Genomic DNA, 16,445 nt, shown 5'->3' on the forward strand with positions numbered 1-16,445 from the left:
GTGACTCAAAAAACCAACCAACCAATTAATCAATCAATAAACTGGGAAAAAAAAGGTCCTAGGAAAGCCTAAGATTGAGAATAAGAGTTGTTCAGTTACCCTGTGGGCTGAAAGAACATGGGAAAAAGCTTCTAGTGACCATTGGGAACTGGAATTTTGAAGAAGAGTTGATTAGAGGAGCTGCAGAGGGATGGACATACTGATAGAGATGTAGCTCTACATCTGGCAGGGCTGGGTAGTAACAGACACACCCTGTGAAATAAATCCACACTATTGTAAAAGAAAATGCATAAGTTGTGATAACCCCACACACCATATCTCCAACCACAGTCAGCTGGGTCTGAAGGAGCAGGGTAGTGGCAGAGGAATAATAAACCAAACCAGTCAGGAAAGAATCATAGAATCCCTGGCTTTTTCCTTGCAGTCTCTCCGAGACCCCCAAGCCAGAACTGCTTTTTCTTTATTAAACCAATATCCCTTTAACCAGGCCGGGCCGGGTGGAGTAAGATCCAGGTAGGCTTTTACATATCAAAGGAGAGATTTACAGGAAAGGGGAAGATGGGGAATGCCTTTGTTTTGGGTTAATATCTGGGTGTCATCTTACAACCCTCCCCTTTACCTGCTTCTCCATCTTCAGGCTCTCTGCTGGCACCTCCCATTGGCCAAACCAAACTGGAGAGGACTCAGCAAAGCTTTCAAGAGAGGCTCATGGGACTCATTGCATATAGTACAGGGCAGAGGTGAATAGTGAAGAACCAGCAGAAAAAATAACCAACACAATTCTTATCTATCTTGTTTTCTCAAAATAACCCTAACACTCAGAAGCTATTCTCTTTTAGCTACTCATGTTCATTGTAGATTTAATGCTTGTGACTCTGAAAATGCTCTCATAACATTTTTTTCCTTGTATAAATTCTCATTTTTTTTTAGGTAATAGTTTTAAGTATATTGTGACAATAAAGTTTAATAGGGACTTTTTGATGGAATGAAGATAATCAGCAAGTACAGCTGCCATTGTTTCTTCAGGGTGCTGATGTTTCATTCACCTGATTATTAGACAGAAAATTTGGATGCTTTTATTTCTTATTTTTTATATTCTGAGGAGATGCTTAGCTTTGGAGGTATGACTGCTAATGAAAGCCAGGTGACTACTGAAAATACCCTCTCCTCCCCAAATCCAGAAGCTGTTGGCAGCCATGTGAGAATTTGTGAGATGCCTCATATATGCTCATGTTCTTTCTTCCAGGTGAGTGTTGCCTCTGATCCTGGCCGGCGAGTCCAACACAACATGCTGAGTCCATTTCATAGCCCTTTCCAGAGTCCATTTCGGAGCCCTATGCGTAGCCCATTTCGTAGTCCTTTCAAGAATTTTGGACATCCAGGAGGAAGGACTATTGACTTTGATTGTGAAGATGATGAAATGAATCTAAATTGTTTCATCCTCATGTTTGATCTTCTCCTGAAGCAGGTAGCTGCACCATGAGCGTCCTTTAGTTCAGAGGTGAAGAATGAGTGAAAGCACCGTATAGCGATTCGTTCTGTTGTATTGGTCATCTTCACGCTTACTGAACGATGCAGCATCACGCAAGACGTTTTTGCCAGCTCCTCTGGGGATTTCCTAAAACACTTGGAAAGATTTGTGTATGAACATCTGCAATGGTGTTGACACATGAGAAGACATGAATTTCAGCAACACCCTAGTATCATTAGAATTGAGTCTGTTTCACAAATTTGGTAAACAAACTGGGTAATGGTATTGTTGGGAAGAGCGATAGGGATGAATTGATTATATTTTGTCATTTAATTTTTTCGGGAACCCATCCAGCAGTGCTTAGGAGCCTTTCTGGCTGTTTTTGGGGGACCATGTGGTGCCAAGGATTGAATGTAGGTGTCCTGCATATAACGCATGCACTTTCATCTGTTGAGTTATCTCTCTGGCCCCTTATAGATTCATTCCTTGGGCTGTGTAGGGATTGAATCTAAGATCTCACATGTGCAAGACAAATGTTGTACCACTGACTTATATAGTTCTATATAAACTACGTATATACACACATATATAACCCTAGCCCTATAAATTGATTTTTGAAGATAATCTAATGGCATAAAAGGTTTTGGTAGCAGTTTTTCTTAACTTATTTTGAATGATTTGAGAATTGTGGATACATTACAAAAGTAGTACAGAAATATTCAAATACTTCTCTCTGAAAATTCTCCAGATTTTATATTTGTGGCACTTATTTCTCTTTCTTGCCCATAATCTCTATACATATATATGGATCTTCAAATTAATTTAGTTTTGGGGTTTGGTCCATGCTTGGTGGTGCTCAGGGCTAAACACCTGGCTCTTTGTTGAGGGATTATAGACTTTTTAAATGGGTCATTTGAAAATAAATTGTAAATGTGATGTGCCTGAAACCATAAGAATAGATATTCTAAAAATAAGAGCATTTTATTATATAACCACAGCACAGTTATCAAATCAGAAAATTAATATTATTACGATTATCAACCTAAAATCATGTAATCTTTATAGCAAAATAAATTCTTTGGGGAGGCAAGGAAAAGAGCTCAAAGGGCCAATGTATACATGCTTTGCATGCTGGAAGGCCGGGTTCAGTTCCTGGCACTGCATAATTCCCTGAACATCAATGGTAGTGACCTCCAGCTCTATCCCCTAAGCACTGCTGGATGTGGCCCCAATCTCACTCCAAATGACACTCCAAGTAGTGATTAAGAGCCGTCAGAGCTACATTTGGTGAACCTCTAGAGATACTATGATACCAGACTCAAACATACAAGGAGTATATTCTATCAGTTGAGTTACATCAGCAACCCAATATTCTTTTTTAAAGAATGTTGATTTAATTTTATTTTTAAACTTTAGTTAAACACTGTGGTCTACAAAGTTGTTTCAAAGAAGATTCAATATCACATATTGCAATTATTTGTTGGTGTTTTTAGCCGTAATCTAGACCAATTATTTGTCTTCTATAGTTTTGACATTTTTCCAGTTTGTTGAATGCCCCTCAATTTGAGTTGGCTTGATATTTTCTTAGATGTTGATTTATTTCTGCCTTCTTTACGGGATTGTGATGTCTGTCCTTTTTAATCTCTCCTATGGGGAGCCAACAGGACTCAATCATGTCCCTTGACTCATGGTAATAACTTGTTAAAGATGATTTCTACTGCATTTCTCATGAAAATCCTTCCTTCCCTGTGTAATTAAGAAGTGGATTATAGGGAGAAAGGTGAAGACCCTAAAATTTCATGTTTAGTGTTCTTGTAACACTCCTTGTGTTAGCATCTGTGGATGAATCAGTAAATCCTGAATTTACTTTGTATACTGATTTTTGTTTATTATAATGATGGTTTCCAAAAGATAATTTTTGAAATCCACCTTTTCTTTGGATTTATTAGCTCTTACCTTTTCTCTTTTTTCCCCAATGATAACCTTATCTATTTAGCTGCTTATATCTGCATGGATTCATATTTTGTTCTGAAGGTTAAAAAATGTCCTATGATTATTTTCATTTCGTGCTCCTATTGTCCAGTGGTACAATATTGTCCTAATTGGCCATTGGGAGTCTCTTTAGGCTGGTTTTGGTGCTTCTTTGACATGTTTTCATCATTCTTTTGGATGCTTCCTTAATTTCTGACATGACAAAGGTGTTCCTGGCTCTCTCTTCCTAAGTCCTAACCCAGAATCTCCAAGGACCCAGGTTCTTTTTAGTGGATAGGGACATTTAGAAACCAAAATGTGAAGGCTACGGAGTGGCATTTTAATTAATAGTTAATGAATTGATTATGATCTGCACCAGTGATGCTGGGGGACTTGGGAACTAGTCCCAAAGATCCCCAGACCAGCAGGCTTAGCTTAGTGATGTAAATTGGACCCAGTTGTGCTCAGGACCATCATGGCCACTTGGGTCAACCCCAGGAGTGCTGGGATAGGAGACATGCAGTGCCAGGACCAGACTTGGGGGCCTTAAACATACAAGGCCTGTGTGCCAGCCTCCCTGGCTCAGAAGTAACATTTTCCTTCCTTCAATGTGTAAAAAGCTCAATAAGTGATGAGTTTTTAATATCTATCTTGGTTTAAAAATATCCTTTGCAATGTGTTTTAAAGAACCCATGGAATGCAGAGCATGTTCATGGTCTAGAAGTCTCTGTCATTTAAAAATAGCCAATGACTGTTGTTAGTTAGTGAGAATTATCCACTATTAGCAAACCAATGGACTATTGGACAAAAGGAACCAAACTCCTTCTTTTTCTTCTTCTTCTCTCTCTCCTTTTTTTTTTTCCTTTTGGTGTCTTTCAGATGGAGTTACAAGATGATGGAGTCACAATGGGGCTAGAGCACAGCTTATCCAAGGACATTATTTCCATTATAAACAATGTCTTCCAAGCCCCCTGGGGGGGCTCCCACACCTGCCAGAAGGAGGAAAAAGCAATTGAGTGTAATTTATGCCAGTCTAGTATCCTCTGCTATCAACTGGCCTGTGAGCTTCTGAAGAGACTGGCTCCCAAAGAAGAGAGCCGGTTGGTGGTAAGTGGGAACAGGGGACTGGCCCTGGCTGATGGTAAAAAAAAAAAAAAAAAAAAAGCCAATAGCTGGTCTAATGGCATCTTTCTCCACTTCGATCTTGCGTTCCCTGCTGGCTGATGCTCCAGACCTCCAGATCGGGTGAAAGAAAGGTCTTTAGTACTTCTGCCAATCATACCCCCAGAAAGGGAGGGAAGATGAGCTGCCTGGTGAAGATTTTTCTTTTGTGTTTTGGATGAGGCTTGTTAAGCATTTGTAGCACTTGCATTTCTTGAGTCAGTATACACAGAGCATTACTGGTTTGTGCCTTTTTTTTATTTAAAGGAAGAAATGTTTGTTACAAGCTTATGAAGGTTAGATTCCAATGAGCACTGTAAGAGAAAAATGAAGTATTGGGGTGGGAGCACATTGGATAGGGCATTGTTTTGCACATGATCAACTCAGGTTTGATTCCCATCATCCAATATAGTCCTTTGAGCCTACTAGAAGTAATTTCTGGGCACAGAACCAGGAGTAACTCCTGGACACCACTAAGTGTGGTCCAAAAACCAAAAAAGCAAAATGAAAAACAAAGCACTGAGTAAGTTGATTGGAAGTTGATTGGATGCTGAGAGAGATTTCCTTGGTAACCTCAGTTTGTAAAAATCAGCTAAATTCATTGGCCATAATCACTCATTTCACTCATTCACTCATTTTCTGGTGGCTTCCAGTTCTGTTTCCTAAGTGTCAAAATAGGAGATCTTAATCTGGAAACCATGCACAAATCCTCCATATGCGAGCCCTTTCCTTTTCAACTCCTTTTCTATCTTAGATATTAGACTCCTGGTATTCTGATTCCATGGATGAAGAGGAAAGAATGAGTCCACTACCCTTTCTTCCTTCCCCCTATTACTTGTGTGGGATGGAAAGGAATGTGTGGACTCTTTCCTTAATGGAGACAGCCTATAAGAAAGTATTTTTTGTTTTCCATCACCCCCTTCACCTCATTGCCTGTGGAAGTCCTATCTGCTAGCTAGCTCTTTTAACTTGGCTGTCAGATACTTATTAGTGTAGTTAAGTCAGGATATGAGACAGGACTGAAAATTAAGCATTTCAGGGTCCAGTCAGGAAGATATTGAAATAAATAAAAAAGTCTTAGGCAGAATCATAGGAATAGCCAGGAAGACAAGTGTCCTGAATTAGTGGGAAGAAAGGCAAAGCCAAGATCTATATCCTAAGAAGGGTGGGTAATGCCACTTGCCCCTATGTTTTGTGTACTTCCTGGCCACATTGTCTTTGGCATCAGCTCAGAACCCCTGGCCTGAACACTTGTCTCCTTCTGCAGGAGCTCCTCAGCTCCTCAGGCAAGGTGGAAGAGGGGACATGAAGGACAAAGTTATAGGCTCAGGCAGGTAGGCTCAGCCCTTTGGGGACAACACTACATGGGTTCCTAAGCTCTGACCCAGTAGAATTTTTATAAGACTTAGTTTGCAATTTTCTTCTAATTTATTCTTTCAATTGTATTTAAGATTTTTGAGAATATTCACTTTCACATAACTTTTTTCCTCTCAACACATATCAGGAACCACGTACTTTGTCAGGTCTGGCCACCTTGGAGATGCTCTCTGGTTCCGGAAGTCTACCCCATTGACCTTGTCCAAATGAGCCTGGTGCTTGCTGATTTGGTCTCCAAGAGGAGTTGCTCCTGCAAGTTCTTGGGGATGCCCTTCTTCAGGTGCTCTGGAGTCTAGTTTGCAACTGGCACTTTGCCCCTTCCCTCTATGGTGCCTAAGCATAGAATATGCACAGATTCCCTGATTTTCCCATGGGCCTGGGGTGACTGCCATGATGTAGCCAGAGGCTTCTGTCAAGATCCTGAGCCCACATTGATGTGAGGTGGATGGGAAAGCAGTGATGGGAAAGCAGAGCTCTCCAACTCTGCCCTCACTTCAGGGGTTACCCTGCTTGGGTTTGGCTTTCTTATTCTCTCCTGTAATGGCATAGCTATGCTAGTATTGAAGTTTGTTTTTTTCCTAGAAGCAGTAGAAGACCCAGCAGGTCCAGGGAAAGAGGTGAAGCCAGGGATTTTCTATGTCTTTCTCACCTCAATTCAACTTTTTGTCCTGTTGATAGGGGAATCTTAGCACAGGACCAGTCCTAGTCAAGGGAGAGACATCCTGTTGGACTCCTCAGAGTGCTTCAAACTAGGCTTTAACTTATTTCTATCTCCTGGCTGTCTTGGAGTCTGTTCTGATTTATTTGTCAGATAATTCTTAAGTTTTCATAGGTTATTTTCTCTTTGCATATTCAAGTCTTAACAAAGAATGCTAATTAGTGGGATTATTTTTGTTTGTTTTGTTTTTGAGCCACAACTGGCTGTGCTCAGAGATAATTCTTGGCTCTGCATTCAGAAATCACTCCTGGAAGGCTTAAAGGACCATATGGGATGTCAGGAATCGAACCCAAGTTGGCAATGTGCAAGGCAAATGCTTTACCCACTGCATTCAGTATGGTTTTGGCCCCCATCAAATCATTCTTGAGAAAAGTTGCTGGTCAGAATGTTAGTGAAAGGAAAATCATTTTAAGAAGCTTCTGGAAGATAGAGTCCAAAAGAAAGAAAACAGCCAGATATAGAGCAGATTTAGAGACAGGTAGAACTTGGGGATCCAGCTCTGCCCCGCTGCATCTTCTCAGACATGCACACATGCCAGTAATGTGTGTGGGAAGCATCTTCAGTGTTTGTACACCCAATTTGCTGAACTTTGCCAGTTTGTAAATCAGAAATACTCTAGCCTGGAGCACCCCTTCCACCCTTCCTCCTCTTTCTATGAGTCTGACAGCAGCAGATACCTTGTATAAATGGAATCTTAGATGATTTCCACATCTGTGACCAGTTGATTTTATGTAATACAATGCCCTCAAGATTCAGCCACTTAGCTGGGTTCAGACATCTATCCTTTTTAATGGATGACAAATTATCCATTGGAGGAGATGGCAGTTTCTTCCGACAGAGATCAATTGTTGTAGCAAGTTCTTGTTCCTAAAAACTTCCCTTTCCTGGAGAACCATTATCTATTTACATTCTAGCAAATATTTATGTGAATCCTTTATCATTCTCTACCTATAGAATGTAGGTAGATAGAGTTACCTGAGAGTGGGTCACTGCCTGTAAAAATCAATTTCCAACCCCAGATGAATGAGCCACAAAGAATCAATAAACCAAGCCAATCAGGATAGAATCATGGAGTCAGTGGCTTCTCGACACATGGGCTCTCTCCTTGCCAAGCCAAACTGAAACCTGTTTATTTCCCAATCAGGAGGGAGAAAGTTGAGTGAGATTTAGGTGGATTTTTACATATCAAAGGGATAGGTGAAAAGGAAAGAGGAAATGGGGGAAACACCTTTGTTTTGGGTAATAGCAGGGTGTCATCTTATAACTGCTCTAGGGATTATTGTGGAGCTGGGAAATAAGGCCCGGGAAGGTTGAATAACAGTTCTGAGATTTTCTCCGTATTTATTTCAAAATATAGACCATGCTCTAATCTCAGCTGACACACATTTCCTTTACCTGCTGTGATAGGAAGGGCCGGTGAAGGCAAGGCTTTTGGCAGAGCTCTGTGCAGGGCCATGAACTTGCAAGCACTTGGCTGATCTTGGCTGAACTAAGCAGCACTGTGCTTTCCGTTCCCACAGGGCTGCTCATGTGGCTGCATGTCATCTTTGTTTCAGGAGCCCACAGACAGCCTTGAGGATAGTCTCCTTTCCTCCAGGCCAGAGTTTCTCATTGGCCCTGAAGGGGAGGAGGAGGAGAACCCTGCAACTAAACATGGGGAAAACCCAGGAAACTGCCCTGAGCCCGTGGAACATGCTGGTAGGTGAATTCTGGCAGGGTGGATCAGGGGCTGTTGGGTAGCTGGTGTGTGAGCTTTGATCTCTGACCCTTGCAAGTACAGGGTTGGACAAGTGCTAACTATAACAAGTGCTAACTGTATACAAGTGCTAACTATGCACATGAACTGTTTTTCTCCAGACTAAAGAATGAGCTGCTCTAGGTTGTATTTGCAATAGAATCGAATCATTGATTGGGGATTTCTCTATAGTTTATGCTAGAGGTGGTGTGTTTGGACCAGGAGCAAGAAATTTTCTTCAGAGTTCTGGAGGCTGATGGGAATGGCTATCCTGCATTCATAACTTCTTGGGAAATTTGGGTATGGGCCCTATACTTGAGGGAGGAAAACCCTCTGGCCACTCTAGGAGCAAATCTGGGGCCCCTTTCTCTCCAGCTTCCTCTATTCTGACCTAAAGCCCCATTGCTACCTAGAACAAAATCCCGGGGATCCTGGCTTTTACACTGAATCTTTAACTGTAAATATGATTAAGTCACTGTTCTGGGGGTTCATTGTGGCTTCTGGAATTTATCTTCAAACTAGTCGACATCCATGGCTCAGACACTATTTTTGCTCAGAACTCACTGCTTCTGCAAGGACTGTGTGGTCTCTCAGTGTTGGGCTAAGACCAGAGGCTTCCAGTTTTACTTGGCCTACTGCTCCTTTTCAAAAAAAGAAATTTTAAATTTACTTTTTTCTGGCCTAATCATTATAAACTCCCCACCTCCCTTTTTCCTTCTTTTGCTCTTTTTAGTCTTACTGGACATGGTTCAAATAGTATTCTCCTCAGGCTTGCTTTCTAATGCCTGTGTTCTTTCCTGAATGTGTGTGCATCTGCTTGCTTGTCTCTGTCTCTTTGCTTGTTTTTCAAGCTCATGTTCTCTCTTGAACACATATTCCCATTCCTTCTCCCTACCCCTGCTCATTTTTCTAAGTAAAATTTGTTCAGTAAAATTATTTGCTTCACTAAAACAAAAAAACAAAACAAAATAGACTTTTCAGAGAAGCATTTCTCTCCCTCCCCCCCCATCCCTCCATCACCTGCAATTCTAGGAGAAGTTTAGCTCACTTCTTCTCAGAATCTTGATCCTGTGTAAGCTCTGTAGGGCCCAGGGTGGCCTGAGTGTTGTGGCCTTATGAATACCCTCTGTTCTACTGAAGCAAACTCCATTCATGATCCTAAATCTGCAACAACATCTTCCTTTGGCCCCACTTCCCCTCTCTGCTTTTTGGGGCCTCTTTTATATAAAAGTCAGATAGGACTTGTCATATATATACATATGTATGTATTTTTTTTGTCAAGCTTGAATGCTACTGTCTCTGATTCTATGAATCACCCCAACTTACAACAATGGAATGTGTTTGACTTTTATGTTACCATTTAGTTATTTAGATTTTCCTCTAACTTGCTCACATAGGTAGGTTTTCGGCCATCTATACATCCCATCCAGCTTCTCCACAGCAGCAGAGGCATCATAGATCCTCATAGGAAGTTTCATGAAGAAGAAACACTAGTAGTTATTCTGATTTGAATGGGTTCAACTTGTTCAGTACCACCACTCCCCCTTTTTGAGTGAGGCTATAACATAAATCCCTCCGTAAGTGCTAATACAATATGTTCCCTTCTCTTTCATACCTGTTTCCTTACAGGACTGAATCTACCCCAATCCCTAATACCAGGCTCTCACCCTGCCAGACAACCTCACAACCAGACGTTCCCAGAAGTATATCGGGTGGGACTTGGGCCAATTCATAGAACCAAGACAACTGCATATTCAGTAGAAAATGAACTTCCTCAGAGTGGGATAGAAGCTAAACTGGAGAACAAACACAAATACCACACCACACTTGAATAGAATCTTGGTCTCTTTTTCTTCCTCTGGTTTGATGATCTTGAGCAATTTATGAACAGGGTTGGAAAGACAGAATTAGGCTAACTTTTGCTTTATTTTTTTCTTCACAGCAATAAAGAATGATACTGAAAGAAAGTTTTGTTACCAACAGCTTCCAGTAACTTTGAGACTAATATATACAATTTTCCAGGTATGTGTTCTGAAATATTCAAGTTGTTAGTTTAGAAGAATTTTAGTTTCTTCCTGACAACTTTGTAACTATGTGTTATTTTGTGTATGTAGGAAATGGCTAAATTTGAAGAGCCAGATATTATTTTTAATATGCTCAATTGTCTGAAGATTCTCTGTCTCCATGGAGAGTGTTTATACATTGCTAGAAAAGATCATCCTCAATTTTTAGCCTATATTCAGGATCATATATTGATTGCAAGGTATGCCTTCTCAAAGATTTATTAATTTGTTTATGTTTTCACTTTGGCTCTGGAAATGAAATTGGAATCAAGTAGACAAATTCATTCGGACATGGTCCTCAGGGTAGCTTAATTATTTCACTCCTCTAGTTGTTTAATGTGTCACAATGAGAAAGAGCAATTTTCTTTGCTATAGCTATAGAGAAGGTAAAATCAGGGTTCTTTTGTGCCATCCAGATGTTTGATGGGTTAAAAAGACAATGTGCCCCAGGAAATGTTGGTAACCACCAAGTTACTTACCTGCTGTAACTGACTCACTCCATTCCTTACTTGGATTAGAACTATCAATAAGCATTTAACAATATCTTTATCTATTGTGTGATAAGGTGTTTTCTAAAGACTGGTGTTTTTTGTTTTTTGTTTTATTTGAGGAAAAAAAGAAAATATTGCCCTGGATTTTTATACTTGTGTTTCTTCCAAGTTCTTTGAACTCTTGTAGTCTTCCCAAAAATCAATTAGAAAAGCTTTATCCTCGTTTTACATGGGACAGAATGAGGTCACTAAGAAAAGAGAGAGTTGTTTCAGGTTAACTTAAAGTCAGCCAAGTGGAGGCTCTTTCTCTCTGGACTCATTTTGTGAATTGATTTTTCTTTTTCTTTTTTAAACAAAAGTTATTGAGGTTTTATATCTAGGCAATATCCTAGATACTTGGAGAATTTTCAATCTAGTGTGGAAGGAGGTGAGCACTATGTTTATGGAAGGGACAATGTAATTTATTATTCAAATTCATCCACGACTAAGTCACGGTGGGGGGGGGACGACGACTCATTTCACAAAAACCTCTGGACACTGAAGACAAAGTAAACTTACAAGTGTGGGTAAACTGAGATGCTGGTCCAAGGAGTGGGTGAGCAATGACTGTTTTGTACAGTTTTGAGGAGAGAATCATCACTTCTGCATGATTAGACAAGGACTCTGGAGGATATTCCATTTGGCTGGATGTTAAGAGAATGATAGAATTTTCCAGCAGGATAAATATACCCAGACAGCTGCTTTTGGTGGGAAAGCAGCCACCATCAGACATGTACTTGGGCCAGATAGATTTTTGGTACCTCAGCCTTTGGGTTATGTGAATTCTGATTGTCCTCAATGCACTATCTAGACACAAAAGCCATGATGGACAAAGAAGGGAGGTGGAGAAAGGGACTTATTATCTTTCTAAATAAGGCTATTATGAGAATTGGGGACACCACTGGGAATAGTCAGACCTGGGTGTGAGTCCCTAAAATGGGTTTCCAGGTTTGCTGCAATTTACCCAGTTGAAGTTCCATGAAGGCACAGATCAGAGCTGCTGCTTCTGTTACTTTCTTCTCCAGGCTCATTTTTTACCTCAGACGATACCAGTGGTATGAGGTCTTTGAGTCCCTGCTCTGAGTCAGGTTCTATGCATTGCCTTATTCAGTATTGCCAGCCTTGAGAGGAGACAGAAGTTCTGAGAAATTAGGAAGTTGGTGTTTGATTACACAGCCAGCCAAAGTCATGGCTGGGATTGGGTTTATGTCTGTTATTTCTACTACTGAGATGAAACATGGGAAATATTTGAAAATGGCCCCTTTTTATTCCATATCTCTAGCTTGTTTTCTCAGGAATAAGCAACTTGAATGTCTTCTCGGTGGAACCAAGAGTGGCCTACTCCTCCCTGAGACATGCTATAAGATTTTTACAGTCCCAACTTTTATTTTTTGTGGGTTTTGGGTCACACCCGGCAGTGCTCAGGGGTTTTTCATAGCTCCGTGCTCAGAAATTGCCCCTGGCAGGCACGGTGGAGCATATGGGACGCTGGGATTCGAACCGATGACCTTCTGCATGAAAGGTAAACGCCTTACCTCCATGCTATCTCTCCGGTCCCACCCCAAAAGTTTTTATAGGAACTCTGGAGCCAACCAGAAACAAAAACAAAATAAGAAGCATTCTGGTGAAGGTTGTTATACATTGTATGACTGTAACTCAATCACGAACAACATTATCTGTGGGGGTAAAATAACTATTATAAACAACCTTGGAATTTAAATAAAAAACATATATTAAAAAAAGAAGAAGCATTCTTGGAGAAAAGGAATAAAAATTGGAAACCAGTGATAAAATTTTATCATTTTTAGATAATGACTTTAGTAGAAATTGATAAAGATGGGGTCAGAGCAGTGGCGCAAGGGGTAAGGCATTTTTGCCTTGCCTGTGCTAGTCTAGAATGGACCATGGTTCAATCCCCGGTGTCTCATATGGTCCCCCAAGCCAGGAGTGAATTCTGAGCACATAGCCCGGAGTAACCCCTGAGTGTCACTGGGTATGGCTCAAAAACCAAAATCAAAACCAAAAAAAATTTTTTTGGATAAAGACATGCTTAGGACATTTATACTTATAGTTGCTCAGGAACATTTGCTATGAATATTGGCGGCCTATTCTAGGCATAACTAGTACAAGAAGTTACAGGGCTCTCTCTGTAACTATTCTCCTCTATTTGTCTCCCCATCATTTTGCCTAGGCCCATTCAGGATGGCTGTTTCTCAGGCTATATCTGGGTGGTGGGAAATAGGGGCATAGACTAAAAGATGTTCCAGAGACCATACCAATATCAGGAAGAGTCTAGCCTTCTCGTACCAAACTCACATGCTCACCAGACACTCTTGTTCATGTCCCTGTGCTTTGATGAGCCTGAGTTTTCTTCTTACTATAGAAAAGGTGGACATCCTTGATTGATAGCCCTGCCAGTTGGTGGAGATACTGCCTTCATAGAGTAAGCATTGCTTATGGTAAGTTCTAAGGAAAAGGCCACTGGTTAGACAAAAAAACCCAAGTTCCCCAAAACGTCATGGTATGAAAAATTAAAAATCACATCTGGGTCAATATGGATTCTTAAACAGCCATTGTTCATTTATATAATTGAATTTATAATATTTGGTAATAACAATTGTGGTCTAAGTAATGCCTGATGGTAATTTTTTAATATTTTTACCCAAAAGTTGTATAAGTGTGTGTTTGTGTGTGTGTGTGTGTGTGTGTGTGTGTGTGTGTGTGTGTTTGGCTACACCTGGCAATGCTCAGAGGTTACTCCTTGTTCTGCACTAATGAGTTACTCCTGGAAGGCTTGGAGGATCATATGGGATGTCAAGGATGGAATTGTGTCAGCTGCATGCAAAACAAATGCCCTACTCACTATATTATTGTTTTGCCCTCAGAAGTCGCTTCTTAAAACATTCATAAAGAAGAACACAAGCAGCTTTCTCAAAAGGACCCTGTCATGTCGATGAGCACTGTTCCATCTCAGTACCTCATTCAGTGCCTATGGACAACATTTCTGAATGACGAGGAAGGCTTTTCTTTAGTGAGGCTAGCACACCTATAACTGTATTGTTTCTTGATCCCTCAGCCTATGGAGAGTCGTCAAATCAGAGTTTTCCCAGTTGTCTTCTTTGGCTGTCCCTCTCCTTCTCCATGCTCTGTCCCTTCCTCATGGTGCTGACATCTTCTGGACAATCATCAATGGAAATTTCAACAGCAAAGACTGGAAGATGAGGTTTGAAGCAGGTACTTCTGTATTTGCTTAAAATATTCTCTGGAAATCATGAGGTATATCAGATGTCCCGCGAAGACTTCTAGTTTTGGTCATTCTTTTTCCTCCCTTTTTCCTTTGTATGATGACAAACATTGCTTAGGATTGCCAGGATGATTCAGTGAGAAGGCCTAAGGATGCTATACTAATTGAATCTTGAGGTGATAAGGAGCACCAGGGCCACACCAGGGGTTCTTCGGAGCAACCCAGAATGCTTGGAGCACTAAGTGATACTAGAGATTGAACTACCCCTGTGCTGTTTCTCTGGATTCCTCCTCTGTTTGCCAGTGTTCTCATGTTTCTATTGAGCATAGTCACCACTCTGATACTTCTCCATGCTCTTCAGGCAGGTTGGCCTTACTGGATTTGCCTCAGAGAGTCCTGACTTCTGTCTACTACTGCTCAGTTGACTGAGTATATTTGCACCTTATTTTTTCTAGAATAGATCTGACTTGAGTGGTCAGTTACTTGGTAAATCTAGAGGCTTCTGATATCAGTATAACTGGGAATATCTGCCAAAGAACACAGAAGTTGGGCCCTTACCCTTGATATACTCCTCAGAATCTTCCAGAGTGAGCACAGGAGCCTCTGTCTTGATTAAGGAAACATTAGGGACTGAGTCTGAAGAAGGGCGATTTTGCTCAGCCTTCTGTCTGCCTTCTTCACTGTTGCTCTAGGCTGCTAATACCCATTATTGGTGGGGGAAACAACTCCAAATACCATCACATGCTTTCTTAGAATGATTCTGCATATTTTAGTGTCCCAAAAGTTTTGTAAAGGAGCAGGAATCTGATTAGGTGAGTTAATGATAATATTCAGTAAATATTTTCTTCTTGAGCATTGGACTACTTCAAGGAGTTCTTGCTTTTTTTGGGGGGTTGAGTGAAGGGTTCTCCCAAATGATGCTCAGACATCCCTTCATCGAGCTCTGCAATGATGGGCATTACCTGGAACATCCTAGAAATGCTTGGAGGCTCTAGAAACATATCCACATGTAGTGCTTGTGGGCTTCCAGAGCTGCACTCAGTGATGTTTAGGCAATTAGGTGGTACTAAGGATCAAACTTGGCTACCACATGCAAGGCAAGTGCCTTAACCCCAGTGCTATCTCTCCAGCTCCCCATATTTTTGTTTTTAATGCCATGTGAGTCTCCAGGCTTATTTATATAATAGTATATGGTAATGTAGGGAATTAGGTAACTCTAACAAAGCTGAATAGGATTGGCAGCATTTTATAGGCATTCAAATACAAATGAAGCAGACAGATATTTAACTCTGCTCTCCCATTCCAATTTAAGTATTAGGTTGTTAGCAGATTAATCTTCTGAATCACAGCTCTGGTGATATTGCTCTGCTACTAAGAAATGTGGATGGGCTTGCAGTGCTTGAGGATGATGCTGAGAATCCTGCTAATTTTCAGAGCCGTTTAGGATCTAATTTTGATGCTTACCTCTTTGGGTCTACTTTTTTACTGTGGTCCTCTTGTTGCTTGGAGGAGCAACAGGTTTTGGCCATTCTGTGCTCTCGAAGTTTCCTTATGTCACTGCTGTTTACCCCTTCTTTAAACACCACCACTAAATTTTACTTTCTCTATTTCCTTGAAGGAAAGTTCTTTGTTGTTGTTGTTGTTGTTGTTGTTGTTGTTGTGCGGTGGGACTTAGGGATACACCCAGCAGTATGCAGTATTTACTTCTGGCTTATTCCTGGTCATGCTCAGGATATCATATGTAGGTATCAAACTAGGATCAAGTTCTTACCTTGATACTATCTGGTAGTAAAAAGTCATTTCTGTATGCCTTGTTATGCCATGGTATTTTACTTATACCTCATTAATTGGCATTGACAACTATTAATATTATATTTTAGTCTTCTATTTTTCCAATGACTTTACTTTTTTGTTGGTTTTTATATTTTAGTTTATTTTTTATTTTTGGTTTTTGGGTCACACCCTGCAGCGCTCAGGGGTTACTCCTAGCTCTATGTCCAGAAATTGCTCCTGGCAGGCTCGGGGGACCATATGGAATGTCAGTATTTGAACCACTGACCTACTGCATGCAAGGCAAACACCTTACCTCCATGCTCTCTCTCCAGCCCCTGATTTTTTTTTTACATTTTTATTTTTAGGACCAAATTTTCACAGCATTATGGGTTATTTTTGGAT

At 40.7% G+C, this 16,445-nt stretch overlaps 1 protein-coding gene across 1 annotated transcript in view; it reads left to right on the forward strand.

Moving 5' to 3' along the window:
- UNC79 (unc-79 homolog, NALCN channel complex subunit) overlaps positions 1 to 16,445 on the forward strand; it is a 307,457-nt gene that overhangs the window by 157,729 nt on the left and 133,283 nt on the right. The window contains exons 18-23 of the mRNA XM_049769769.1: positions 1,247 to 1,468; positions 4,322 to 4,549; positions 8,255 to 8,396; positions 10,376 to 10,455; positions 10,548 to 10,696; positions 14,103 to 14,260. Coding sequence (XP_049625726.1) covers positions 1,247 to 1,468; positions 4,322 to 4,549; positions 8,255 to 8,396; positions 10,376 to 10,455; positions 10,548 to 10,696; positions 14,103 to 14,260 — 979 coding nt within the window. The remainder of the gene's footprint in view (positions 1 to 1,246; positions 1,469 to 4,321; positions 4,550 to 8,254; positions 8,397 to 10,375; positions 10,456 to 10,547; positions 10,697 to 14,102; positions 14,261 to 16,445) is intronic.

The sequence above is a fragment of the Suncus etruscus genome, chromosome 3, assembly GCF_024139225.1.
Source record: "Suncus etruscus isolate mSunEtr1 chromosome 3, mSunEtr1.pri.cur, whole genome shotgun sequence".
NCBI classification, from domain to species: Eukaryota; Metazoa; Chordata; class Mammalia; order Eulipotyphla; family Soricidae; genus Suncus; species Suncus etruscus.